General features: G+C 37.8%; 1 protein-coding gene across 1 annotated transcript in view; it reads right to left on the bottom strand.

The window, feature by feature from the left end:
- pdlim4 (PDZ and LIM domain 4) overlaps positions 1 to 27,515 on the bottom strand; it is a 56,890-nt gene that overhangs the window by 13,280 nt on the left and 16,095 nt on the right. Inside the window, 1 exon segment of the mRNA XM_036587513.1 lies at positions 22,897 to 22,981. Within this exon segment, the coding sequence (XP_036443406.1) occupies positions 22,897 to 22,981 (85 nt within the window).

Genomic DNA, 27,515 nt, shown 5'->3' with positions numbered 1-27,515 from the left:
CAAAACTACAGCAATTAGTCTTCTTAGTTTCCAAACACTTACATAGTGTTTTTCAAAGAAGAGGAATGCAGCACAGTGGTAAACATGTACCAACTTTTTTGCAACGTGTTGCTGGCATCAATTTCAAAATGGGCATATCTTTTTCAAAAAACTAGATGGTTCAATCAATAAAATTTCAATAAAGTTTCATCACTTTATGTCTTTGTACTCTGTTCAATTATATGTAGGGTTTAAATGATGTGCACGTGTACTGCATTCTGTTTTTGTTTATATTTTGTCTCAACTTTTTTGGAAGTGGGGTTGTAGTAAATATATAATTCATGAAATCAGAAATTTGATTTGCACATGTGAAAACGGAAATTCCATTAGTAAATATTAATACAATTAATTGAGTTTTTACTTATAAAATCTGTTTTAAATTGAAAAACAGGATCAAAAACTAAAACTGCTCACAATAAAATCAATTTGATCATGTAATTAGAATCTCAACATGTCAAATTATTCATTTCCTCGGATACAAAGCTAAACCTAGTTTCCACAAACAGAAGGGGGATTCACCAAACACGGAATTTGATGCAGGAAGAAGAGGCCTTTTTACATACAGTGCCAGTTAAATCTCCCAATCTGAAATCCTGCTCAAGCAAGTCTTTTTCTCCTACAACAGCAGTAAGAAAGTTTATGAAAAAATTATTGTCTGTGTGAATTAGGCCTTATTTTGGGGGGAATTGTGTTTTGTGTCTTATGAATTACTACTGCCATATTTAAATGAGATAATAGCGGGGCCATGCCTCACATTGCGCAAGCTGTAAAACTAGCTAGTAATCCTTGTTTATGAATCAGCATACGTTACCACCTATTTGCTCTTAATGTTGCGGTAAATCTGGTGGCACATTATATAAATCGGTATTAATTTCATGCTAAACTCAGAAGAAAAGCTTGTCAGTTGTGCTATTTGCAAAGCCAACTTTAGTTGGCATGGGAGCATGTTCTCTATGTTGGAGCATCTGAAGACGAAGCACAACGGCTCACTGGATGAAGATGATTCCTCTCAGCAAGCTGTGCTAGCGATCTAGTTAGCTAATGTTAATGTTAAAAGCCATCGTACTTCATGTTATGAGCTGTAACATCATCTATTTTGAAATGCAGGTTCTCTTGAATCGAGTTAGAACAAAGAAGCAAGTAAGTATTATTCACAACAACCCTGTTCACAATTAAATGTTTATGCAAAATTATTCACATTTAACTGTTCATATAGAACAAGCTTGCGACAAACGTTCGCTACTTTCCCATCCATCAAAGCGCATCTTTTCTGCAAAGGAAAATATTGGCTCTCAGAGGACAGCGAGCCTCTCACAAGAGCAAGGAGGGATGCTGACTTCACTTCAATAAAGACTTGTGATTACAGAATTTAGTTGCATCCAGAGAGGACATTTGATCCACCACTTTTCAAAGTACTGTGGCGACTCGGGGTGGGCGGATCAATCCAAATATCAATACTATCGATACCAACGTTGGTATTGGTATCTGATCGATACTAGCGTGATGGGATCGATACTTCTCTCCTCTACGTTCAATCCGTTGCTCTCTTTTCATCAAAAAGTAAACATGTCTGTGCAACCACCGCTCCTTTCACATCTTATACGCACACTGTGCTCCTCCTCCTCCTCTGCTCTGCCGTTTTGTTGTTGTGCTGTCACGCGACTCAGTGGCGCTGAGGCTGAAGAGAGGAGGGAAATCCCTCAGACAGACCTAGACCCCCAGCACAAAGACAAAGGTCACTGGCAGAGTCCTTTCAGAGAGGCAAAGATTATCCAGGTAGCTTATGAAGTGGTATATTAAATTATTGTTTCTGAACAAAAACCTCTAACTGAAAAAGAATTCAAGTTTTAAAACATTTGTTCTCCAGTAATAATTTTGTGCACTTTGTTTATTTTACAAAAAGACAGAGAAGTGCAATTAAAGAGAGAAATTAAGTTTTCTTATTATTTAATTGTTCCTGAACAGAAACCACAGACTGAAGCAAAGTTTTAAAACATTTATTGTTCTCCAGTAGTAATTTTGTGCAGAATTCTTGTTGCAAATTAACTTCATTAAAGTAATAAAAAATAGTTTTCTTATCTGCCTAAAAACTTTTCTGTTCTGGGTTTAAACATGCACATGAATAATTAACAGCGGAAAGCAAAAATCACTTGTGGTCATGGAAATGTATTCAGATTTAGCATACTGATGATAGATTCACCTCTTAAGTAACTGCTCTCCCTTACATGAAAATAGATAAGCTGCTTTCCTAAGTAAAAAGTATCGGTATTGGCACATTTTACTGCACTGTCTGCACAGACTACTGCTTTAACATGTCACTCTTTAGAAACACTCATATCGTTCCTGCACTTCGTTAACAATGACAGGCCAGCAATAAAAAACAATATGAATTTGATTATGGATTATGGAGCAAATTTTTGGCCAAGCATTAACGACCTGATTGGTCAAATTTAAATCGTCATAAGACAATAAGCATTTCTATTTTGTTTTCATAGTGGTGAATGTGAGAGTAACAGAGCGCTTGCATCCCTGCAAAACTTCTGCTCAATAAACAAACATCCACGTGTGTAATTTACTAAACTTTAGTCCTTGCAGTCTACCTTCTAAAGCAAAGGAAAGAAGATAGAAGAGCTTGATGTTCTTCAGAGATGTTCGCTATCAAAAATTGCTGAGGCTGCACCGACTGAAGCAGCATTAAAACACTGAGATTGTTATAATCAGGTTCAGAGGTGGAAAGAGTAGCCTAAATCAATACTCAAGTAAAAGTATTGATACTTGCAGAAAATAATTAAGTAAAAGTACCTTCCCAAAAACAACTTGAGTAGAAATACGAAAGAAACAGGTTGAAAATCTATGGTAGTGCTGATTACTGCAGTGGAACCTAAGTACATGTACATGAGAGTGCTGCCATCAGGGAGGAGACTGCGGAGTCTCCGGGCCACGACCAGCAGACTGGGGGACAGCTTCATTCACCAGGCTGTCAGGATGCTCAACTCTCTCCCTACTTTGCACCCCTCTCCCCACTTCTGCCCCCCACACACACAAAGTTTGGACCCAAACACAGGTTCCTGACCCCCACTCCCCAATACTGAACTCTGACAGTATTGGTCAAACACAGGTTCCTGACCCCCACTCCCCAATACTGAACTCTGACATTCTCAGAGACGCACCCATCACTTTCTGTTACGCACTCATCTTTAACTGCTCCATAAGCTCAGTATAATTGCACTACTATTTATATTTGCACTATTTATACCCACAGACCTTAATCTGTATGTGCCTTATGTCACTTTATTGTTAAATTCAGGGACCTTCTTATATTTATATTATTTTTTGTTATTCTATTTTTCTACAATTAGTGTTTTTTTTTACGATTAGTGTTTAGTGTTTTTTTAGTGTCTATTTAAATTCACACTTTTCCTGTTTACCGTCTATTTAATGTTATCACTACACCATGGGGTCTGAGCATAACACAATTTCAATACTCTGTATGTCCTGTACATATTGTAGTATTGACAATAAAGCTGACTTGACTTGACTAAATGTAACTAGTTACAACCAATATCTGAATAGGTTTATAAAGACGTAATTAGCATTACTTGCATTTCGTCACTCTGTCAGCCGCTTCTTTTCACTGTTTTTTTTTTTTTTAGAAACAATATATTTTACCCCGGTTCCGGCGGCATGGCGTGTAGCTGCAGCGGCCACTTCGGGAACAACAAAACGGTGCTTTTTTCGCTATTTGTTTTACTATCTGTTGGGTAACCCGACTCAAAAATCATGACTGCTACAACCAGCACCAACGTCTACCATCGCCAGAGCCTGCTACGATCCACGGCGCTGCGTGAGCCTGCTGGCTGAAAGCGATGAGCGAGAAGGTGGAAGCGAGGCAAGCAAGCCGGGGTGCGCGCTAGGCTAATGGCTAACTCCAGACGACCAGCCATTCCATCGCTTCTTCTTTCAAACGTTTGTTCCTTGGAGAATAAACTGGACTACCTCCGGATTCAGCGGGCTACCCAGCGTGAGTTCAGAGATGCTGTGTTTTCGTTTTTACAGAGACATGGATGATGAGCTCCACTCCGGACTTAGCCATTCAGCTCGACAGCCTGTTGTGCTTCCATGTGGACAGAGATGCTGAACTATGCGGTAAGACTCGAGGTGGGGGACTGCGTGTTTACATTAACACTGAATGGCCCCCTCAGGGCTGTGTGCTTACTCCACTGCTGTTCACTCTGCTGACTCATGACTGTACTGCAAAGTACAGCTCAAACCACATCATCAAGTTCGCTGATGACATGACTGTGGTGGATCTGATCAGCAAGAATAATGAGTCAGCATACAGAGAGGAGGTGCAGCGGCTAATGGACTGGTGCAGAACCAACAACCTGTCTCTGAATGTACACAAAACTAAGGAGATGGTTGTTGACTTCAGAAGAGTGCGAGGTGACCACCCCCCACTGAACGTCACTGGCTCTTCTGAGGAATCGTCAGGACCACCAAGTTCCTCAGTGTCCACATCACAGAGAACCTCACCTGGTCCCTCAACACCAACTCCATAGCCAAGAGAGCCCAGCAGCGCCTCTATTTCCTATGGAGACTGAAGAAGGCTCATCTCCTCCCTCCCATCCTCACCATGTTCTACAGGGGGACCGTGGAGAGCATCTTAAGCAGCTGCATTATCGCCTGGTTTGGGAATTGCACCGCATCCGACCGCAAGTCCCTACAGCGAATAGTGAGGACAGCTTCATTCAGTTTTCATTTTACTTTAGCCTGTCTACAATTAAATCTACAATTGACAATACATGAACTAGAAACTGCTGTAGCTGCCCTTTTTTTAGTTCAAAAAACAAACATGAGCAACATGATTTTCTATTTGGCGTTTATTATATGATGCTGGAGCTCTGAAGCAGTAAAGAAAATCAGATCATGCTAGATCATGTGCTGCTTATAATTGGAGTGTAGACCACACCCACACGCTACAACCAGAACACGAGCAGGGCGGATACTGCAGCGAATACTGACTGGCTTGAAGTCTCTTTTCAAATAGGGTGGGAAATTCAGCTTGTAAAATTCAGGTTGTAAAATTTAGGTTGTTAAATTCAGGTTGTTAAATTTAGATCTGGAAATTCAGGGAAACATCTGGCATACTCGGGAAAAGCAAACAAGCGTAGATCTAATCGAATTCACATCTGGCCAATCAAAAACATTGTAAGGTCATTGGAAGGGGCTTCTTTGTCACCAAGTACATGCCATTGAAGATCCATGGCGGAAGAGCATGCCAGTGGAACGTTGTAAGTTGCTTATCACTGTTGTCGGAAGAAAACCTTGTATCTCGAAAATGATAACTTTACAGGAAAAGGAAAAAACCTACTTTACTTTTTAATTTAAGTTAATGGAAACAGACTTTTTTCCAAGTAATTCTGTGTGGTTTCTTTTGGTCCGTTCTTAATGAAATTTAGAAACAATGTAAAGGATGACAGGCATTTTCAAATCATGTCAAAAACTGAAAAACATCAACAACAAATTTTTTTTCCTCTTAATATAAGCTCACATCAGATACTAGTATTTATTGTTTTATTGGTTATTTGTGCAGATATAAGCTAATGCTTGATTTCTTTCTTACAATGTACGCAAAGCGAAGCGAAGCACTGGGTAGTGGGCTAGCCTGTTGGCATCTGTGTTACAACCACTTTTCCTACACTGAAGTAGCATGACTGTTATAATTAAAATAAATTAGTGTGCAAGTAAACCTTAAATTAAAGTCAATTTGTACGGGAGAGTGTTTGTGCACATCGCCTGGCCTGCCTCGGAGCACGATAGAAAACTTACAGAACAACGCAAATTCCACCAGAAGAGCCTCATGTTTAACATGAACAATGCTCATGAACATACTAAAGTACCTCATGTGAGTGATCACAAAAGTTTTGATGCAAAGAGATTATTTTTCAGCTATTCTTTAAACTAAATGTTAAAGACTGAATAGAAGAAGAGAGATGGAAGAAAGGAGGTTGTCAGCAGCCGGTTACTTAACGGACATAGCTGAGATTAGAGCTGGGCAATATGACTGTATTTATCAATATTTTGATCAATTTTGTCACAAAATGCTTTTATGAATATACTGTCAGTATCATTAGTACTTAAAAAATAATTTCCCAATTGCATGTTTGATTACAAAGAGAGTATATGTAGTCCTGTTTCACCAGATTTAATGCGGTTCAGCATGTGAAATGTTTCGTAAAAATCCTTGGATTCAGTTTTTTACAGTAATTTTAAATATGCCACTACTTTCTGTTCTAAATTGTCTTATGACATATTTCGTGAAAACTTCTTGTTAATAATAAATATATGAATATCATTTAAATAGAAAATGATATGAGTAAGATGACCTGGTCAGGCTAAGCGTTTTATGAACTCATTGTAAGTAAGCGTTTTATGAAGTCATTGTAAAACTGAAATATACAAAGAAAAGATTTTTTATCAGACTACTGGTTACAAAATTTGTCTGTTTAAACTAGTAATGCAATAATATATAAAATATGATCTGTTCTTAACATCCCATTTGGGTGATAGTGGAAAGTAGTTTAAAAAATGCTAAAACAAAGGCTTCTCACGAATGATTTTTGCATTAAACATTGCTTTTGAATGTTCATCAATGTAGCCACCTGTCTGTGTAAACAAAATCATGATTCTTGAAATGATTAGAATATTCCATCCAAGAGATTACATTATGTTCAAGAATATTAACTGTGTTGAGGGTCAACTGTGAAAGTGGATTCTATCTGCCGAATTACCTCTACCTTAACATGACTGACTGAGGTTATAAACTCATTAGTAGAATGCTTGATGAGGTGAATTAGATGTGACCGATCGTGGGCCTAAAATGTAAGGAGCAGGACTGTAAAACACAAGCTGAATATCAGCTCTGTATGTGTGCGGGTGTGTAGATTATACAGGAGCAGCCAGTTTATTAGGTAGCTTCTACCCATATTTAATGGTCATGTGTAGTTCAGTAGGCATGATTAGTGTCAATATTTTTCATGTTTTAATGAGTTTCATGTTTCATGTTGCAGAAAGCTTTTATTCAGGATTGCATCTCAAGACTCCAGACAAGGCTTGAGCATGCTCTTTCAAGTAGTACTCCAGATTTTGATTACACACTTTGTCATCAGTCCAGAAAGAATCTTCTTATGTGCAGCTAGTCTTAGTTTCCTACCAGGTAAGGTGAAGGTGGCACTGGATGGACTATACTTTTTTTCCACTCTGTTCCTATCACCAGACTCTCCCTCTTCCGTTTTTTCGGAGATGGCACCCCATGGACGTTTGTGACTTAACATTAGACCAGAACACTTGAATGACCTTTTTGACATTAAATCAGCATCATGTGTTGCCGACATTTTCAGTGTTAAAAAAGCACAGTACTTTGTGGAATGCGTGAGGAGCATATGTCTGTGTCAAGCAAGGACTCTGCTCTTTCTTATGATTATCTAGACACTGTGCATGCAACACACTGACACCAATCACAAGCTCATGAGGTAGGCATTCAGTAGCATGTTGCATGCAGGCTACTAATATTATACTTGCAGTTCTGTGCTTACATGTTTTTTATTATCCATCAATCTTGTTTTCAGCTATATTTGTGCTTGTATTTTAGAATCAATAGTACCCACATTTGTATACCCACAGTTTTTTCCAACTGTTTTGTTAAAATGTAATTATTTGGTTATTGAGTGTTATTCATGATGGGTATGCTTGTTGTAGAGCTAAAAGATTTGGTGATAATATCCAATTGTGGTTTTTCTGACCCACATTGTGATTGCAATTTTAATGCAGTTATTTTCTATACAGGGGAAGTCCACTGATTTTTGTCATTCTTCCCTCCGTTCCCATTGTCTGTGCCTGCCAGCCTCCAGACTCCACTTCCCAGAACCCCACTCCTGATCACATGACTACCAACTTCCCTCACATGATTCTCCAACATTCTGCCTCACCCGATTACTGACCACTCTCATTTGTTCCTTGTTATGGTAACCCGTTAGTTAAGTATACAAGCCCAGGCTTTATCTTAGTTCAGTGCGAAGTATTGCCTTTGTTATCAGAGCCTAACCGAGCCTTCCATTTGTCTGTTTACCATTTCTTGTACGAATCTTGCTTTGTTTTTCTTCTACCATGCCCTCTCAGTATTGTTATGATTTCTGGTTTGACCCTGTTTCTGTTTTTTGGACAATGCTTTTTGGACTCTCCTCATGGTTACTGTATTGGTTTTTGACCTTGGACTGGCTGACTTTGATCACGGATACTCCCTTTATTAATAAACACTTTTTACCTAAGTGTGGTCTGCAGGCATCTGAATTCTGCCCGAGCCTGACAACTTTTTCATGATTTTTGCTTAATTCAAAGGTTTAGATGTTATCAGAGTCATTGAGATTCATGTTTGGTGTGAAATGGTTCAGAGCCTTACAGAGCCTTCTATCTGTCTGTTTGCCTTATCGTGTCTGAATTCTGTTCAAGCCTGACACTTTAAACTTCTTAAGACAGCCCTTTTGATATTACAACAATTAATCATTCAGCCATGGCTTGTTGTCTGGGCTTAGACACTTTATTATCTTCACAGATACAATACTGTAATATTTGGTAGTATCGATGGCTTCTAAAGAAAGGTAGGCCCTAACTTTGACTTCTAAATTCTTATTGCTATAAGAGATGAAGGTATATTAACAGTGCTTGAGGTGCCTCTATTACATACATATCTATTGTATAATCTGTTAATGTATTATGGAGATTGTGCTTTACCATTTTCAAAAAATAATTCCAGCTACACTATAACTCAGTCAATAAATTTGGCCCAACTGAAACAAGAAAACAAACAAGAAAGCTTTCACATAATAACAAGAATACCAGCATTTTACTTAAAAATAATGTGGAGAAATGAATCCAGATGTACAAATATACATGTTCAAACCAGTGATCTCCAATGCTCTACTCCAAATTTCGTTAACATTCTAAAAGAAGTTGCATATTTAGGTTACTTCATCTGTTGAAAAAAAATGTGGAGTGAAAATGTGAGTTGTGAAAAGAGACAGGAAGTGTTCAATACCTGCTATGCTCACAACTAAGCATCAGTTGTGTAAAATCCATGCCAGAAGTCATGAACTCATCCAAAAGAAAGGTTATGCAACAAAATACTAACCTACATAAAGAACAGGAAGCTGTTTTAGTACTTTTTTACGCTTTTTACTTAAAGTGGTGTTGCACCAATTTTTTTACATTTCTACATAATATAATGCTTAAGAGATAAACAAAGTCATTCAGAGAGGTTTGGTGTGAAATGCTCCACTCTAGAGAAACTTCAGAGGCAGAATTGTTCACAGTGGTGGTGATAGGAACCACCTCTAAAAGCTCCCTCACCAAAAGTCATTACATGATAATATAGGCAATATTTTCTTTTTGTGTGGCAAATGCAGTTTAAGGTCCCTTACAAATGTAAAGACTGTCTAAGATTGATTTAGAAGAATAAGTGGAAGAGGTTTTATCACTATTTCTGAGATATGGAAATCCAAGAATCTTAATTTTCTTTTTTATATATAAATAATGAACATTCAATCTACACTATATTCAGCATTCAGTCCTCAAATAAAAAAAAGACTGTATGTGCTATACTCAGGGTTGGGATAGCTACTGAAAAATTAGTAGCTAGCTACTTTGTAGCTACTTTCCCAAATTTGTAGCAAGCTACAACTTAGCTATTTTTCCAGAAAAGGAAGAATAGTAAAAGAGAGAATGGCAAAAAAAAGATTTCAGACAAACATTGATAATTTGGAGATGGATGGACTTATTTGCAGTTATAAGCACTCAGTTGGTTTCCTGATACATTCAATCTGCAACAACTCACAAAGCTAAAGTCGCTTCTCATTCTCCAGCTTCTCGTTCGAATTCTCCCGTTCCACCTTAAATGGCACAGCTGTACACTCCGGAGCCTCAGGCACCATTTAAGGTGGAACGGGGCAATTCAAACGAGAAGCTGGAGAATGAGAAGTGACTTCAGCCTCGTAAAAAGTTGAACTTTGAGAGACATTTTACAAGAAACTCGCGGAGAAGTTTCCTGAGATGCAAGAAAAGCGGCTATAGCTGAGCTAAAGGTTAAAGCAGAGCAAAGTAAGTCTGCGTTTGTGTTTGTTATATTTTAGCCTGTACTATCAGCACATACTGAGATATACTTACAGCCAAGATGGTAAAACGGACATAAAACGTTGTGCCTCCCAAGGTGGTTTAATTTTTGTTGAAAGGACAAAATGGCTCTTCTTAACATTTCGGTTGCGACCCCTGAGCTAAGCTTTTAGTAAGGGGTGATCAGCGTGTTCCCATTTGCTGAAACTGTCCGCGGCTCAGTCAGGTTTGCACCGTCGCCACCAGCCAGTTTGCGCGGATTGCCTGAAGCCTGTAGCAAAATTGTAGCGAAAATTATCGCTATAGCTACAGAAAAATTTGTAGGCGCTACAGCTATTAGCTACAAAAATTTGTAGCTAACTACAAAAAGTAGCACGCTACTTAGCTACTCCCTCATCCCTGGCTATGGAGCTCAAAAGGGGAATTCCTTTTTTTTTTTTTACTTTTTTTTATCATCACAGAAAGCTAAAACATAAAATGGTTACAAATAATAGTTTTGAAACAGCAGCATAGAACATTCTTTCTTTCATCTGTTCATGGTGGAAATGTACATGCAGGGTGTGATGAGGCAAAGTAGCACCCAAAAATGTCAACATTACATGTAAAAAAAAAATACACGTATACTTCACTGGCAAGTTTTGGACATGGAAATGGCTATATTTATTTTGTAGATGACCCCTGATTCCTATCACCACCATAGTGAGTCTGTATGTTTCTCTACAACAAACCATTTCACACTAAACTGAATGACTCTGGTAACATCTAAACCATTGAATTAAGCAGGAAATGTGAAAAATCAGTGGAATTCCCCTTTAATTTATAGAAAATAATTGCATTAAAATTACAATCACAATATTGGTCAGAAAAATCACAATTGGATATTATGACCAACTCCTATAGCCCTACAACAAGCATACCCACTATGAATAACACTCAATAACCAAACAATTATATTTTAACAAAACAGTTAGAAAAAAACAGTGGGTATACACATATGGGCACTATTGATTCTCAAATACAAGCACAAATATAGCTGAAAACAAGAGTGATAGATAATAAAAATCACAGCACAGAACTACAAGTATAATATTAGTAGCCTGCATGCAACATTACTGGATGCCTACCTGATGAGCTTGTGATTTGTGTCAATGTGTTGCATACACAATGGTCCAGGGACAGAGTACTTGTGGCAGATAACACAACCCATTCTTGACAACCTTGACAAAATGCCAGCAATGTCAACACGATGCATTGAGGCTCTTATTCTAGTCCACTACACGTGGTGGCCCTTGGACTAAAGACATCCCTTGACTGTTCAGTAGCCTGCATGCGGAGGCCTAACTTGATGTTTCTCACTACTGTGCCTAGATCATCATCCGAAAGAGTACATACTTGACACAGACATATTGTACTCTTGCATTTTAAGATGTGTGTGCTTTTTTAACACTCTGAGAATACTGACAAAACATGATGCCGATAGTCCATTCTCAAAAAGGTCATTCAAGTGTTCCGGTCTAATGTTAAGTCGCAAACGTCCATGGGGTCCCATCTCCCAGAAAAACAGAAGAGGGAAAGTCTGGTGATAGGAACAGAGTGGAAAGAAAGTATAGTCAATCCAGCACCACCTTCACTTCATCTGGTAGGAAGCTAAGACTAGCTGCTCATAAGAAGATTCTTTCTGGACTGATGACATGAAGCGTGTAAGAAAAATCTGGAGTACTTCTTGAAAGAGTCCGCAGTCTTGAGATGCAATCCTGAATAAAAGGTTCCGGAAACATGAAAAATATTGACACTAATCATGCTAACTGAACTACACATGACCAATAAACGTGGATAGAAGCTACCTAATAAACTGGCTACTCCTGTATAATCTACACACCCACACACTTACACAGCTGATGTTCAGCTAGTGTTTTACAGTCCTGCTCCTTAGGGACCCACAGCATGACACATTTTAGGCATACAATCTGTCACACCAAATTCACCTCATCAAGCATTCTGCTAATGAGTTTAATCAGGTTTGTGAGGGAAGATGACATTGAAAATATGTAATGCTCTTAGTCTGGAATATTCTGATGGAATATTCTAATCATTTCAAGAATCTTGATTTTGTTTACATGGACAGCTGGATACACTGATAAACATATGAAAGCAATATTTAATACAAAAACCTTTTGTGAGAAGCCTTTGTTGTAGCATTTTTTCAAACTACTACAATAATACTTTCCACTATCACCCTTATGGGAAGTTAAGAGCAGATCATATTTTATATATTATTGTATTTCTAGTTTAAACAAACAAATTTTGTAACCAACAGTCTAACATTTTTTCCTTTGTGTATTGCACTTTTACAGTGATGTTTAGCCTGACCCAGTTTACTCGTAATCTCATATTCAATTTAGATTAAATTCATACAGTTGTTTAGGGCTGCAACAAATGACTAATTCGATAGTTGAATAAGCTATCGATTATTGAAACCAAATAATTGATTATTCGAATTGTGAATTGCTCAAATAACTCTTATGTAGCTATCAGCTTTTAAATTTAGCTTGAGGTTTTTATGCATTTGCTAACTAACAAAGAAGACAATAAAGATGAATACCGTATTCAAAAATTGCACTGTTTTAATTAACTTTCCTGCTAATACAAAAGATAAATAAAACTCTGATATCTTTTTCCTGTCAAAATTTAAAGCAAAGATGTGCAAAGGAGCAGCAATAAAATAAAACTAAATCAGTTTTCTTTTAATAAAAGAAATAAAAAAATATATATAAATTTAAATTTTACATTTAAACGGTACATTCTGTGCTTTGTGCATTCTGCTTTCTGTCTACACTCTGTTGCAACAAAGGGGGGGTACCACACCTCCAAAAGTGGTAGGGTAAAACCCTATACTCTATAAATAAATGGAAGCTTTTCAGGTCCTATACTTCTTTTAAATGTCTGATTCCATTTCCTTCATACCTTTTTCAGATTTAGAACAATTATGTGTGATATTAACATATACAAACATTACATATGTGCTATCATGGTTTAATATTTTTTAAAGATTACATTTGTGACTCACAATCAAAATCAATATAAGCTTTCAGTGGAAAAACACTGGATTTCCAAAATAAGAGTCATAATGCTCCAGAAGCTCTGAATTATACAACCCCATTTCCAAAAAAGTTGGGATGCTGTGCAGAACATAAATAAAAGTAGAATGCAATGACATGCAAATCACATAAACCATAATTTTAACGGAAAATAATACAAAGACAACATATCAAATGTTGGCACTGTGAAATTTTATTGTTTTTTGAAAAATATATGTCCATTTTGAATTTGATGGCAGCAACGCATTCCAAAAAAGTTGGGACGGAGGCATGTTTGCCACTGTGTTTCATCACCTCTTCTTTTAACAACACTCTGTAAGCATTTGGAAACTAAGGAGACCGACTGCTGTAGAATTGAAAGTGAAATCTTTTCTCATTCTTGTTTGATATAGGATTTCAGCTGCTCAACAGTTCAGGGTCTCTTTTGTCTGATTTTTCAATTTATAATGCACCGAATATTTTCAGTGGTGACAAATCTGGACTGCAGGAAAGCCAGTTTAGCACCCGGACTCTTTTAATACAGAGCAATGCTGTTGTAATACATGTAGAATGTGGTTTGACATTGTCTTGCTGAAATAAGCAAGGCCTTCCCTGAAAAAGACATCATCTGGATGGCAGCATATGTTGCTCCTAAACATGTATACATCATTCAGCACTAATGGTGCACAGATATGCATGTCACTCATGCCATGTGCACTATTGCACCCTATATCATCATGAATACTGGCTTTTGAACTGTGCACTGATAACATGCTGAGTGGTCTTTAGCCTGAAGGACACAGTGTCCATGATTTACAAAAAGGAACTAAAATGTTGATTCGTAGGACCACAGGACACTTTTCCACTTCACCTCAGCCCATTTTAAATCAGCTCATGCCCAGACAAAGTGGCAGCATTTCTGGATCCTGTTAATATATTGTTTCTTCTTTGCATTTTAGAGTTTTAATTAGCATTTGTGGATGCAGTGATGAACTGTTTTCACAGATAGTGGTTTTCAGAAGTGTTCATGAGCCCATGCAGTGATTTCCTCTACAGAATCACATCTGTTTTTAATGCAGTGCTGCCTGAGGGCCCAAAGATCATGGCCGGCAAATACTGGTTTTTGGCCATGTCCCTTGCATACAGAGATTTCTCCAGATTATCTAAATCTTTCAATGAGATTATGTACCATAGATGATGAAAAGCAAAAGTTCTTTGCTATTTTATGTTGAGAAATGTTATTCCTGAATTGTCGTACTATTTGCCCATTCAGTCTTTCACAGAGTGGTGAACCCCTCCTCATCTACTTACTTCTGAAAGACTCAGCCTCTCTGAAATGCTTTTCTATACTCACTCATGTTACTGATCTGTTGCTTATTAACCACAAGGTGTTTTTTTAACATTACATAACTTCAGCACTTTATATGTTGTCTTTTTACTATTTTCAATGAAATATAGAGTTTAAATGATTTGCACATCATTGCATTTTGTTTTTATTTACATATTGCACAGCGTCTCAACTTTTTTGGGAAATGGAGTTGTATTATTAATGTGCTTTTCTTTTTAATATTATTTTTAATATTATATTTAATATTATTTTTTAAACATTCTAGCTCAGTTCAGTCTTTGTGTTGGAAAAACTTCAACAAATCATAACTTAAACATTACTTTGAGCACAGCTCTGAAATTCTATATGGATATAAAAAATTAAATTGAAGTGTAATCTTTTTGATTTATTTTATTTTTTTTTATTGTTTTTATGGAAATTCTTTGAGACTGGACAGGTCATAGTTAGGTTGGTGTGGAACCAAAAGGAAATATCCACAAAAATTCCATAATGGGATAAAGCCCACATTGGTCACTGTTAAAATCTGTTGTGTTCTTGGAGGTTCCAGTAAATTTTCATTGATATTTGTTGAGCATTTTAACAAGTCACACATTAACATGAGCACACATGATACACTGAAAGACCAACATTAATGTTTTTATTCCTTAAACTAAGTGTAACCTCACAAAACCCTTGATTCGTTTTGAAAATGTTTTTTAAAGAGCAAAGTAGTAATTTTGCATCATCACTTTTAGTCAGCTCTTTACTTACTCAGTGCAGTTGATGAAGCTGAATAATTAAAGCTGAAAAAGCCAGATAACTCTGTTATGATCAGGGACAACGACTTCTCAGGAGGCAAAAAGCGCGTTTCTCAGATCTTCACCATCAACTAGTGTCAATCCTGTGGTAAATGATGTCATGGCTAGTGACAAAACCTGTTTCTCCAAAAACTTAAGAATTAAAAGAGCACAAACGTTTCTTTTAAATGGCATCACGCATCAAATCTTACTGCTTAATAACTTGAAAATTAAAATAACAAATGTTTATTTTAGCAGTACAAACCAGCACAAACGCACTACAAATAAATGAGACCCTTTTGGTGTGATTTGGACGTTGATGGGGAGCTGCGTGACGTCACTTGTCCAACTGTAATGGCTTTATAACTGGAGAATTAAAATAGCACAAACATTTATTTTAACGGCATAAACCAGCAAAACACAGCACAAACGAATGAGACAATTTTGGTGTGATTTAGACTTTGATGGGGGGCTGAGTGACATCACAGGCAATAAAATACAATGTCTAATTTCTTAAAAACGATGCCAGCACAAACGATGAATTCTACGGCACAAACCAGCACAAATGCAACACACACACAGCACAAACAAACAGTAGCAATTTTATTCCATTTCTGACCACCTGGGCGTGCCGTCCTGAACTCAAAAGAAGTGAAGTGTCACCACAGTACTTTGAAAAGTGGGTCAAATGCCCGCTCGCCTCCATGGTTCCAGCAGTCCTGGTTGTAACTAAATTCTACAATCACAGGTTTTTATTGAACTGAAGTCAGCACTTCAGTTCAATGTGCTCTTGTGAGAGGCTCACTCTCCTCTGAGAACCGATATTTCCCGCTGCAGAAAAGATGCGCTCTGATGGAGCGGATGGGAAAGTGGCGAATGTTTGTGCAAACCTATTCTGTATGAACAGTCAAATGTGAACGAATATGCGTAAACATTTCATTTCAACAGTAACCTTTCATCCTGCTGCCTTCTGTGTCAGCGGAGAACTACCTCCTGAAACTGCAGGTTTTCCCAAACATTCGTGGAAACGTAACTGTTGGCAAACGCTCTCCTACGTTCGCCAAATTTGAACGCACCAGTGGCCTTGCACCAACATTGCATCATAAGAACAATGATGCAATGTTTAAAACTGTAAATGTCATTTGCAAAGTGAACAGGGTCGTTGAGAATAATAGTTATTTGCTTCTCCAATTCAACTCCATTAACAATTCAAGAGAACATGCATGTCAAAGTAGATGATGTTACAGCTCATAACATGAAATAAGATGGCTTCATTAACATTAGCTAGCTATATTAACAAGATGAGTCTTCTTCATCTAGTGAACCGATGTGTTTCCTCTTTAGATGCTCCAACATGGAGGATGTGCTCCCATGCTAAATAGCACAACTGACAACCTTTTTTTGAGTTTATCGTGAAATGCTCCCGCACTTTTGATGATTTTGTTCTTGAGGCTGCCATCGCACTTTTGTTGACTCCTCAGTAAGCGGTAATGTCAAAACATTCCTAATTAGTGCGAGAAACACACGTGATGACATCATTAACTAATCGACTGTTAAATTAGTTGCCAACTAATTGGGTTGTCAATTTTAGTCAACTAAGTCAAATTATTGTTTGGTATTAACAAAAAGTCTTCACAAAACATGTCAAGAGATAAGTTGGTACAGAAAGTAGTGGCATATTTAAAAATTACTATGAAGAACTGAATCCAATGATTTTTACACAACATATCACATACAGAACCGCATTAAATCCAGTGAAACAGGACTACTTATACTCTCTTTGTAATCAAACATGCTAAGTACTAATGATATCGGCAACATATTCATAAAAGCATTTTGTGGCATTGCGATGAGATTAATCACAATATCGATAAATACAGTCATATTGCCCAGCTCTAATCTCAGCTACATCAGTTAATTAACCTGCTGCTGACGACCTCCTTTATTCCATCTCTCTCCACTTAAATTCACTCTTTAACTCTCAGTATAAAGAACAGCTGAAAAAAATTATCATTGTGTAGGCCACAGTTCCTTTTCCCTGCCACTAGGTTTTTGTTGCCCTAAGCTGTTAGTTAATTTGCTGCACAGGAAGCAGGAAGTTACAGTCTTGTGTTGTGCTTTGTGAAGGTAAGATGTTAAGTTTGGCATCCAGCTAAAATTATTGCTTTATTAAGCCATCCATGTTCAGAGTTTGCTTAAAAATGCTCAAAAATGTATTGTGACTCATCTACAAAGAGTATTTTTGTTCCTTTTGTGAAATGATGTATGTTATTTTTTCTAGTTTAGTAAAATATGTGTGAGTAGAGGCAGCCGCATTAACAAGCATGGTTATGAGGCACTAGAGCCATTGTTTTGCATAGTATGGATGCATTGTTTGTTCTTTTATTTATTTTATTTCATTAATTTTCATTTAACAATATACAAAAAAAAGTTACAGTCTGTTGTGCTTTGTGAAGGGAGGACTGTGCCATGAATGTGTGCCTAGCTGCTATTGAGGGTCATTTGAATGCCAAGCTCCAGGTTTTCTAAAGTGCTGCATGTGAAAAGCCAGCTGTCGTATAAACTGCTGCTACTGTGCTGTGTTAAAAGAACTCTACTCGTGTCCAGTCTCCCTCCTTCCCCAAAAGACACAAAATACACAACGCAGAGGAAAAGTGCCTTCGAGGGTGGACTGAGTGTGCAGATGGTGGTGGGCACATGACACAAGGGTTACAATTGGATCAAAAAAAATATCTCGTAGAATTTGCACTGTTCTTCAAGTTTTCTATCGTACTGCGAGGCAGATCAGTCGACGTGCACAAACAAACACTCTTCCTCACAAATTTAGTTTACTTGCACACAAATTTTTAGTTATATGATAACAAGACATTGTGCTACTTGAGTGTAGGAAAAGCAATTGTAACACAGATGCAAACAGGCTCAGCCACTACCTGGTGCTTTGCCTTGTGTAAAATCAAGCATCAGCTTATATCTGCACAAACAACCAATAAAACAATTAATACTAGTATCTGATGTGAGCTTATACACAGAGGAGGAAGAATAAGCAACTTACAACGTTCCACTCGCATGCACTTCTGCCGTGGTCCTTCATCGGCATATACTTGGTCCCTCCCAATGGTCCCTCCTAAGCCCCTCCCAATGGTCCATCCCAAGCCCCCCATTATGACCTCACAGATGTTTTGTGATTGGCCAGGAGTTCGATTGGATCTACGCTTGTTTGCTCTTCCTGAGTACCCCGGATGTTTCACTGAATTTCCAGACCTGATTTTTACAACTTGAATTTTTACAACCCAAATTCCTTAACCTGACAAAGCATCGTGAATTCGGGTTCAGCATCACAAATTCATTCTGCATCATGAATTTAGGTTGAGGTTCTGGTGACACTGATTTAACTCCAGCCCACCTTAAATAGCTCACCAACACAGTTTGGCTTTACAATGTTAAATGTGAACTTCATGATATACCCACGTTTTCCAGTGTTTAAAAACACAGATGTGCCTTTTTCTATCAATTTAAAAGTCTAATAGTGTTTGTTTCTGACACAGGAATAGTTGCTCAGTCAGGCTTTAAGCCTAGTCCTCAACTTCATAACATTGAGTTTAGGTTTTTTTGGTGTCATAAAGCTGTCATCACACAGGTGGTATCACAGCCAGTTTAAGGAGAGCCTGGCTACTTCTTACTCCTCCCATTATATCAAAAACACAACTACAAAACACTAAAGGAAGCATGTGATTGAGTCCACAAGTACAGCATCAAGCCTAACTGTAGTGAATTAGCAACCAACAGTTTTTTGTAGTATGCAATGTCATTGGTCCACCCCTGCCCCAGTTGCTAATTACCACTCGAACATCTGGTGAGTATGATTTGGTGATGCAACAGTTTTACTTTCGCAGCTGAGGAGGACATACAGACGCATCATAAGACAGCTACACTGTTAGAGTCAAACTGCCAGAGACAAAATATTAGGCCAAGATCGTGTTTAAGCTCTGATGGATCTTTAAAAGCAGTATACACAAATAAGGCCTGCAAACCTTCATAAATGTAAACTGCACTGAGGATCTCAGCTAAAAACAGTCTATGTCTAATGCCTCTTTGTTCGATGTACTTACCTGTAATAAATAATGCAGGAATCGATGCAATGAAGATGGCAGTTTTTGGTCTGCACATCTGATGCACAGCTTATAAAAATACCAATTTGGTAACATTCAGAACCCAGTACTTCTCTGAAGATTAATTTATATGCAATTACATACCAAACTTGGATTATGCCTACATTAATCTGACCTACATACATCTGAAATAGTTATTTTAGGGGCATGCAAAACGTTATAACACAACAGTAGTTGAATCAGGCCCTTTACAAATGTTTATCATGTCCTGTCACATCAGGAGATAAACCACTTAACAAATATATCTGATCACTTTTGGGTTTCTTGGGGATGCGAAGTCCTGCAACAAAACACTTCAACCAATTCAGAAGTCAAACTGCATATACATATATGACACACATATTACAATACAAAATTTCCTATTTTGCTGAGAAAATGGCTTAAGCAAGTGTGGGCAAATATTTATTAGGAGAAGTTGTGTCTGGTCGTAAATCTCAACCATAGTCACATTTCACTGACCTGTTTTACAATGGTAGCCAGCATAGCTCTTCATACTGGGTGACTGTAGGTAGAATTAAGAGCACTCAGACAGTAAAAGGCTGTTCTGTGGGCTGGTACAACCCACAGGGAACTTATGGATAAATAAACTCCAGTACAACCTACATTTATTAATTAAGGCTGCAGAGGAAGCAGCTTCCAGATTTACATTTGTTAGTACTGTATTACACTGTGTACCATGAATAGTGGTATAGTATGCAGCAGTGAGAATGGGAGAAAATTAAAATCATCTAGTCACTGCTGTTGGACAGAAAGATGTGTGGTCTCACGTGCTATTTTAGACACACTCATTCTACAAATGTCCACGGCTAATATCCCAACTTGAAGAATTTGGCCTTTTGCATTGTGCTTTGCACCACACATCAAAAACAAAAAGGTCTTGCTGCCTAGAATTCTTAGATTCACAAAGAAGACAAAGAACAGCAAGGCCAGGCTGACCCTGAGAAGATTGTGGCAAAAGCAGCCAAGCTCTGTGACCACCCCTGACTAATGGCAGTATGTTGGTATCTTACTTCCAAACTAAAGCAAATATTTAAGCATTTCTAAAGACCAGCGACTAATTGTTAATTGCTACACTGAGATAGCATTAAAACCACAGTAAACTATTAAAACCAATACAAACAACAAAACTTTTTCCATAACACATTATTGGTGGAAAAGATTGGACTATCCAAACCACAAAGGGTCACATTTACAAAGGTCTAACCAATATAATATACAGAATTATTACTTGGCTCTGCACTATCAAAGCAGAAATAAAACACAAACAATTATGCTCTCAGCAAGATTGGATATGGTAGTTTATATGATGCATGGACACTGACAGATAATCTGGTTTATAAGTGTGTCAGGTTCAAATGGAACCACACAGACCACTGTAGTCATGACATTGGTGGATACTGGATACAAGAAAGAATTTTTTGTAATGAAGAAGTAATCCCTTCCAAGTATAATTTCTTCTAAATTTGGTAACATGTTACATGTAATTTGATCACTTGAGCCTTCCAAACAGTGGGTACAGACAGCTCCATCATTTGAAAGCTAATGTGACAGTAACACGGATTCAAAAGTGAGAAGGGCAGAAGAACCTCTTTTAATGTCCCTTTTGGCTTAATAAGTTATTTGCACACAGAGGTACTGCTAGAAGGCATGTTTTTGTGCTGTGTTTCACAAGCGGATTATTACCCTCGCTCTACTATGGCATTTCCTTGCATTAATCAGAAAAAGACAGAGCGTTTTGCTAAAACAGTAAAATACAATGTTTCCTTTAAGTAGGAATTCATCTTGCTGACCTATGTGGGTCTTAGCTGTCTCATAACGTTTGATGAAAAAAAAATACCATCTAAATCTAAACCAATACAATCTAAATCTAAACTACGCAATATCAATGATTTAGCCATAAACCATAATCGTAAACTGATGAATGAACAATTGTTTGACCACCGATATTGTTAAAAAATGTTAATTCGATTGTAAATCAAAGTTTATTTATATAGTGCTTTTTACAACAGCAACCTTGAGAGGAACCAAGACTCAAAAGGGGAACCCAACAGTTTTCATTTTCTCCCTCAAAATTGATCAGCAACTGAGAGAGCAAGTGCTCGGCAGACATTAGGTGTTCGTTCACTGGTGACGGTGGTTCCACTTTGAATGGTGCCTGAGCTGCCAGAATGTAACTGCTGCACCATTTAAGGTGGAACGGGAAAATTCGCTGACTTGAGCCTTGCAACTTTTTAGTGTTTGACAGTTTCTCGTTGCAGATTAAATGTATCAGGAATATCAGGAAACCAGCTGAGTGCTAATAAAGGCAAATAAGAAAACATCTACAGTGGGGCTATGGACCCTGACGACCTGACACACCACCCTGCTGGGATGTGTGCGTGTTTAGCTTTTTGCCGCTTTAACTAGTTTGTTGTTTATTGTGAGCTGTTTCAACATTTCCAGCTAATATGGCTTATCTAGCGTTTTGGTAACAGTTATTTTCACCTATCCATCGATTCATCGCTCTATAGATGTTAGCTGACGTTGTTGTACTCTTTACTGGCGGTAAAGGATTTTTTCCATGCATCATATCATTTATTTAGTACACACATTGCTGTGTGTTTGGTGTTCTCCAACAATTCTGGACACATCCTCGAATTTCAATCTTGGCAACTATGACAAAGATAAAGTAACACACCTTTCTGTGGTGAGCTGAAGTGATACGAACGCCTGTATTTCTGAGGTTAGCAATTGTCTGAAAGGCAATAGTGGAACTTGTTTTACCCAGCGTTTACGCAGTTCTGTTTTTTGTGAAAAGGGCCTATTGATATGTGGATAGGTTGCGTCTTTGATTTTGTGCTTGCCTGTTAGTGGTTAATTGCTGACTAATGACATTTGGTTATTGGTCAATAGAATTGGCCAAAATTAGCATCTGTAGACTAAACATTCTCACTAATTCGAACAGTCTTGGAACATTTCTATTATATGTTTAGTCTCTCTAACATTTGATTTCAGCTGGCATAAATACCAAGTAAAATTGTCCGATTGTCAAAAGACTGCAATTTCGTCTTTACTTCTTAATATGATGATAATTTTGTTCAAAAAAACAGTGCTGCCATTATGCAATTTTCCTACCAACAGCCTTAGATAGAGAACAGTAATATGGACATTTTACTGCCGTGGAACTGTTTGCACTGTTATAGGCAAATACATAAATACAGTATCATTTCAGCAACTGTGACAACTCTTGAGAACAATAATTAGCCCTGTTTTTTATTTTATTGAATATGGTTCATCCGAAGCTGAGGTGCAGTCTTTCACATGCAGTCAAGCACAATTCATACCTGTGACTCAGCCTCTGGGGCTCCGATGTATAGATTGGTCTTGTAGTCGTCTATTACAGTTGGAGACAAGCTTTTCTTTTCAGACCTGAAAATAAAAAAAAAAATGCAGGGGTGGTTGGACGTCAGCTGCTCATTTTATATAACTAGTAACTTTATCTTTTGACATTTGGGAATATGCAATTTTTGCTTACAGGCTATTCAGTTCTACTATTAGACTCCGTTATTACTGTACTGCCGTCAACAAAATGACATTAAAAGTGGTTAGTATGAAAATAGTAAGTCAAGTACACACACACTAAACACATGCTTATTTCAACATCAACTAAATGTCTGTAATACAGCTAAGGAACAAATTATGGTAAAATATGTCATATAGGTTCAACCATGTGTCTGCACTCACAAAGCTTGATGTGAATAATTATTTAAACTGCTCAGTATCCATTGCTGAAAACTGCTATTTTTTTCAACCTTGTATATGTGTTGTTTTCACAAAGTGAGTCTGAATAGTGTCCCAGATTACCAATATCAGGAGAACAGAGGATGTGGCTATTTATGATCCCATTGTGACCATTGTGGTCATGTGCTTAGCTACCATGTCATATTCTGAATTGTATAGATCCTCTATTCATGGAACATGAAGTTATACTGATCAAGCATTTCAGAAAATATCTGTTGGTACAGAGGTTTCTTTTTGTGTGTGTTGGTTACCTTTACACAAAATTCTCAATTCCCAAGGATATCTCTAAATAGTCAACCGATTTCCAGCCAATCTGAAACTGAAACTGAAAACATGTACCATGTATGGCAGTACCAGTAACTGAACGTGGCATGAAGCCAAACTAACAGTGATATGATTTTCAGCCAAAACTTTAATCGCATTAAATACAGAAAACATCAACAAAACTGGCAAAACCATTTGTCAGAAAATGCTGTTTTCATCTACTCTGAACTCATGAGCATGCACTGAAAGGTCAGATAAATCCTTCGTTTGTCATTCTCTGGGCCAGTGTCCAGCTTCTGCAAAGGTCAATAGCATGACATCATCCTTTAGCCAATGGACAGCCTTCAGAATAGAAGCATCTGTTGAGAACACAGTCCTCGTCATCTATCAGCAACTGCTCATGCATTTACACCTACATCCAAATGGGCACATGGAGCCCTATGCAACAAAGAAGCTACTGTTAATCCACTAGTAATGGAAATTTCACCACCAAAGGATGAACTCACACCCATCTCAGCCGGCATTGCTATGACTAGGTAAAGGCCATGTCTCAGAAATAAGTGCAGAGGTGTGGGTTGTGAAAGTGGGTCTGTGCCTACTCCATGACAGAGTGAAGAACTGTAAGCTGGGGGGTTGATGTGGTATTTTTGGTTGTGGCAGACCAACAGTCAAAAGAGACACATCTGGATCAAACATGAGTCGTAGTAACATAAAGACTGAGGGTGGCACCATGTTGAGAGACAACTCCCACACTTTTCTGCAGTCAGAAATGGGATACAGTAGTGGAACATTTGAAGACAAAGCATAATAATTCTCAGGACACTGACAACATCATGTGCTAAATCTTGATGAAAAAGAGGAAAACAGATTCATTAGATATGCTTTCACGTGTGCTGAGTGACAGTGTACAATGGAGCATACTGTTTTCTCTTTTTCCATTTTAATCTGTCATCCAGTATTAAGCCAAGTATTAAGTCATTCATTTGGAAGACATCTAGCTCCAATTTCACCATTAGTGTCTTAATCTTTGCCAAGGATTTAGCAACATATAGTATAAGTCCACACATTGTGAAAAATGAAGGGGGAGGGACCTTCTCATGTACTGACAATTGTCTCCCTCGTTAAGCAAGCTACCAGCTAACAGCTCTAACTTTACAGTTAACTTCATGATAACATTTTTCCATCTCTCATTTTTTTCTTGCTGTCTTATGGGACAATGGGTTCCAGCTTTCTGATGGGATGGTTTGGTTACAACTGTTGACGTTGGAGAGCTGCAGATCATAGAAATGTTCATGGAGGAGCCTGCTGAAGACATGATAACAGCTGGTGAGAATGAAAATCCTCAGGCTTCAAATGTTATAGACAATGATATATAAAATGAGAATATTACAGAAAGCAGGATATAATATTGGAAAGCACCCATTCTTCATTTTGATTCTGTGTAGTCTCAATTTATCAGTGTTGTCTGGATATAGACTAAATCTAATTAATATTGCTCATAAACAATAATGCCACTGGAAAGAAAGCCTTGACTGATAGCAATTATGCCTCCATGTTCTTTTCTGAAAAAAAAAAAATACAAATGCCTTACAACTGAAAGGTGCTTAATCTTTCTAAAAATAAGAGGAATGATTCAAAATTGGTGGTTCAACATATGTCACAAAGCTTAATAATATAACAACAAAGTAGGGGTGGCCCTGTTAGAAACAACTCAACACAACTGTATTTTTATACATTTATAATTGCAATTATAATACAGTTTAATATAGCATGATGGAGGAAAAATGTTTCAAAACTTATTGTGATGCACAAATTAAATTAGCAAGTAACAATTATTAGAAGCTCTTTAGGTGTACCTATAATATTACACTCCTTTAGTCAACTAGACAAAACACGTAAGTTACAAGTGATTTGTTTTGAATTCACTAAATTCTCTCATTCACTTGAATTCTCTCATCTGGAGAACTTAGAGTGATGAATCATCTGATCAAGATCAATTGCACAAACCCCTTTGATCCTTTTGTAAAGGACCTGTTGTAAAGGACTCTCATTCTTGGGTTCTTTACAACAACCAGAGAATCTCTCTCTATCTATCTATTATTGTGTAGTCTTTTACTGTTTTAAAAATCCACACTTTTGATTCCACATCCATGAGTCACCATCCTCTTCTTGGGATGAGAACGAAGAGTCCTGTCCTCCTCTTTTGTCTTTTCCTTGCACTCCTCCACTCTCAGGGCCCAGGTCTCATGACTCATTCAGCCTGGACCCGCCAGCTCAGCAGGGCTCTTTCCAACATCTCTTGTGACTTGTGGAAACAAATCACTGTCACCTGCTGTTGCATCTTTGCAATGACCCATTTCTTCAACAAGAAACTAAAGGAAAGAATGAGGGCAGGAGTTCAGGAGTGAGAAGGTGGAAAGAGAGAGGGAACAACTGTTTCTAGCAGCTGCTTCATATCGTTACCAAAAGCTGAAGACGCTGAGGACATACTTGGCGGGCAGGGGGTGGGGGTTGAGACTGGGTGGTGGCTGTGGAATGGGGGGTTGGGTTGCATGGAAGGGGTGGGGGATGGGAAGTCAGAACAATTGACACACACACACACACACACACACACACACACACACACACACACACACACACACACACACACACACACAATTCCCTGAGCAAGATGCATAATTTTGCTGCATAGTCAAAGGTAGAGAAATAAGAGAGGTGGAGAAACCAAGCTTAAAGAATGACCTCATCCCTGTAAAAAAAGCCAACCGACTGCTGGTTAACTCTCTCCTCCCAGCGCTGTGTGACAACGTGTATTAATAACACATTCCTTGATTCTGAGGCAGGGTGATTTCCGAAACAACTCATCCTACCAGAGTCACTACTTTCTTATAAATATAGCATATCGTGTGTAGAAAAGTCTAGTCACTTTCTCCGGTAAGTAGCAAAGGCTCCATTTTCTCATTTTAAACAGAGTTGTGACTGAAAAAAAATATGCTTATATAATAGGCTAGGCATCAAAAGAAAAAACAAATAAGTAAATTTACGCAGACTACAAAGCTGCAAACATGATTTACAGTAAGGGCTGAACAGCTCCACATTAAAGAGGTCAAGTTTTAAAATAGCATAACTGGGAAAATTCAGCATGAACAACGTTATATGTTATCATATTTAAGAACCATGATGTGTCACATCTCTATACTTCACCAGAGGGCAGTATAAACCCTGTGTCATATGCTTTGGTCAAAGGTTCTAATTCAGTGGTCAACAGTTCCAGGAGATCTACAGTCCTTTAGTGTCCTTTTGCAATAACCCCTTTCTTCAACAAGAAACTGAAGGAAAGAACAAGGGGGGATCCGACAGCAGTCCACAACTCTCCCAGCTAATTTACTTCTACACAAGTCCTTGATTGACTAGATCAGATGCATGAGTGTTATGTGAGGGTAGGGGCAGCATGTTAGATGCAGATTATATCTAAGATCTGCAAGAAAGCAGATCTCCAAGAAGAGGGTTGGTGACCACTGTTCTAATTTGTTTAGACCAATAAAGCAAACATGGAAAGACTACTGCATCTGCCTAGAGGCTAAAAGTGCTGTGCTATACCACATAGAAAGAGAGCACTTAAACGTCAAGCTCAAGATCATTTTACACTACATACACACATTTATTTAAACACAATTTTCAATCATTTTTAGTGAATATATTACATTTCAATCAATGAGCTATAGTACAATATGACTAGGCTAGTAGTGTTAGCTGAGGGTTATGCAGATTGACTGCCTTTGTCAATGTAAATTTCAAGCCACATGTCACCTTATATGGCTTTCTGTGGTCTGGTTCTGAATTTAGTTTAATGCAGTGACAGAGAAATGATGAGCTTAGAGAGAGCGAGCAGTGCAAT

The sequence above is a fragment of the Colossoma macropomum genome, unplaced genomic scaffold (assembly GCF_904425465.1).
Source record: "Colossoma macropomum unplaced genomic scaffold, Colossoma_macropomum, whole genome shotgun sequence".
Lineage (NCBI taxonomy): Eukaryota > Metazoa > Chordata > Actinopteri > Characiformes > Serrasalmidae > Colossoma > Colossoma macropomum.
The sequence above is the reverse complement of the archived record's forward strand: the minus strand, read 5'-3'. Positions and strand labels throughout refer to the sequence as shown.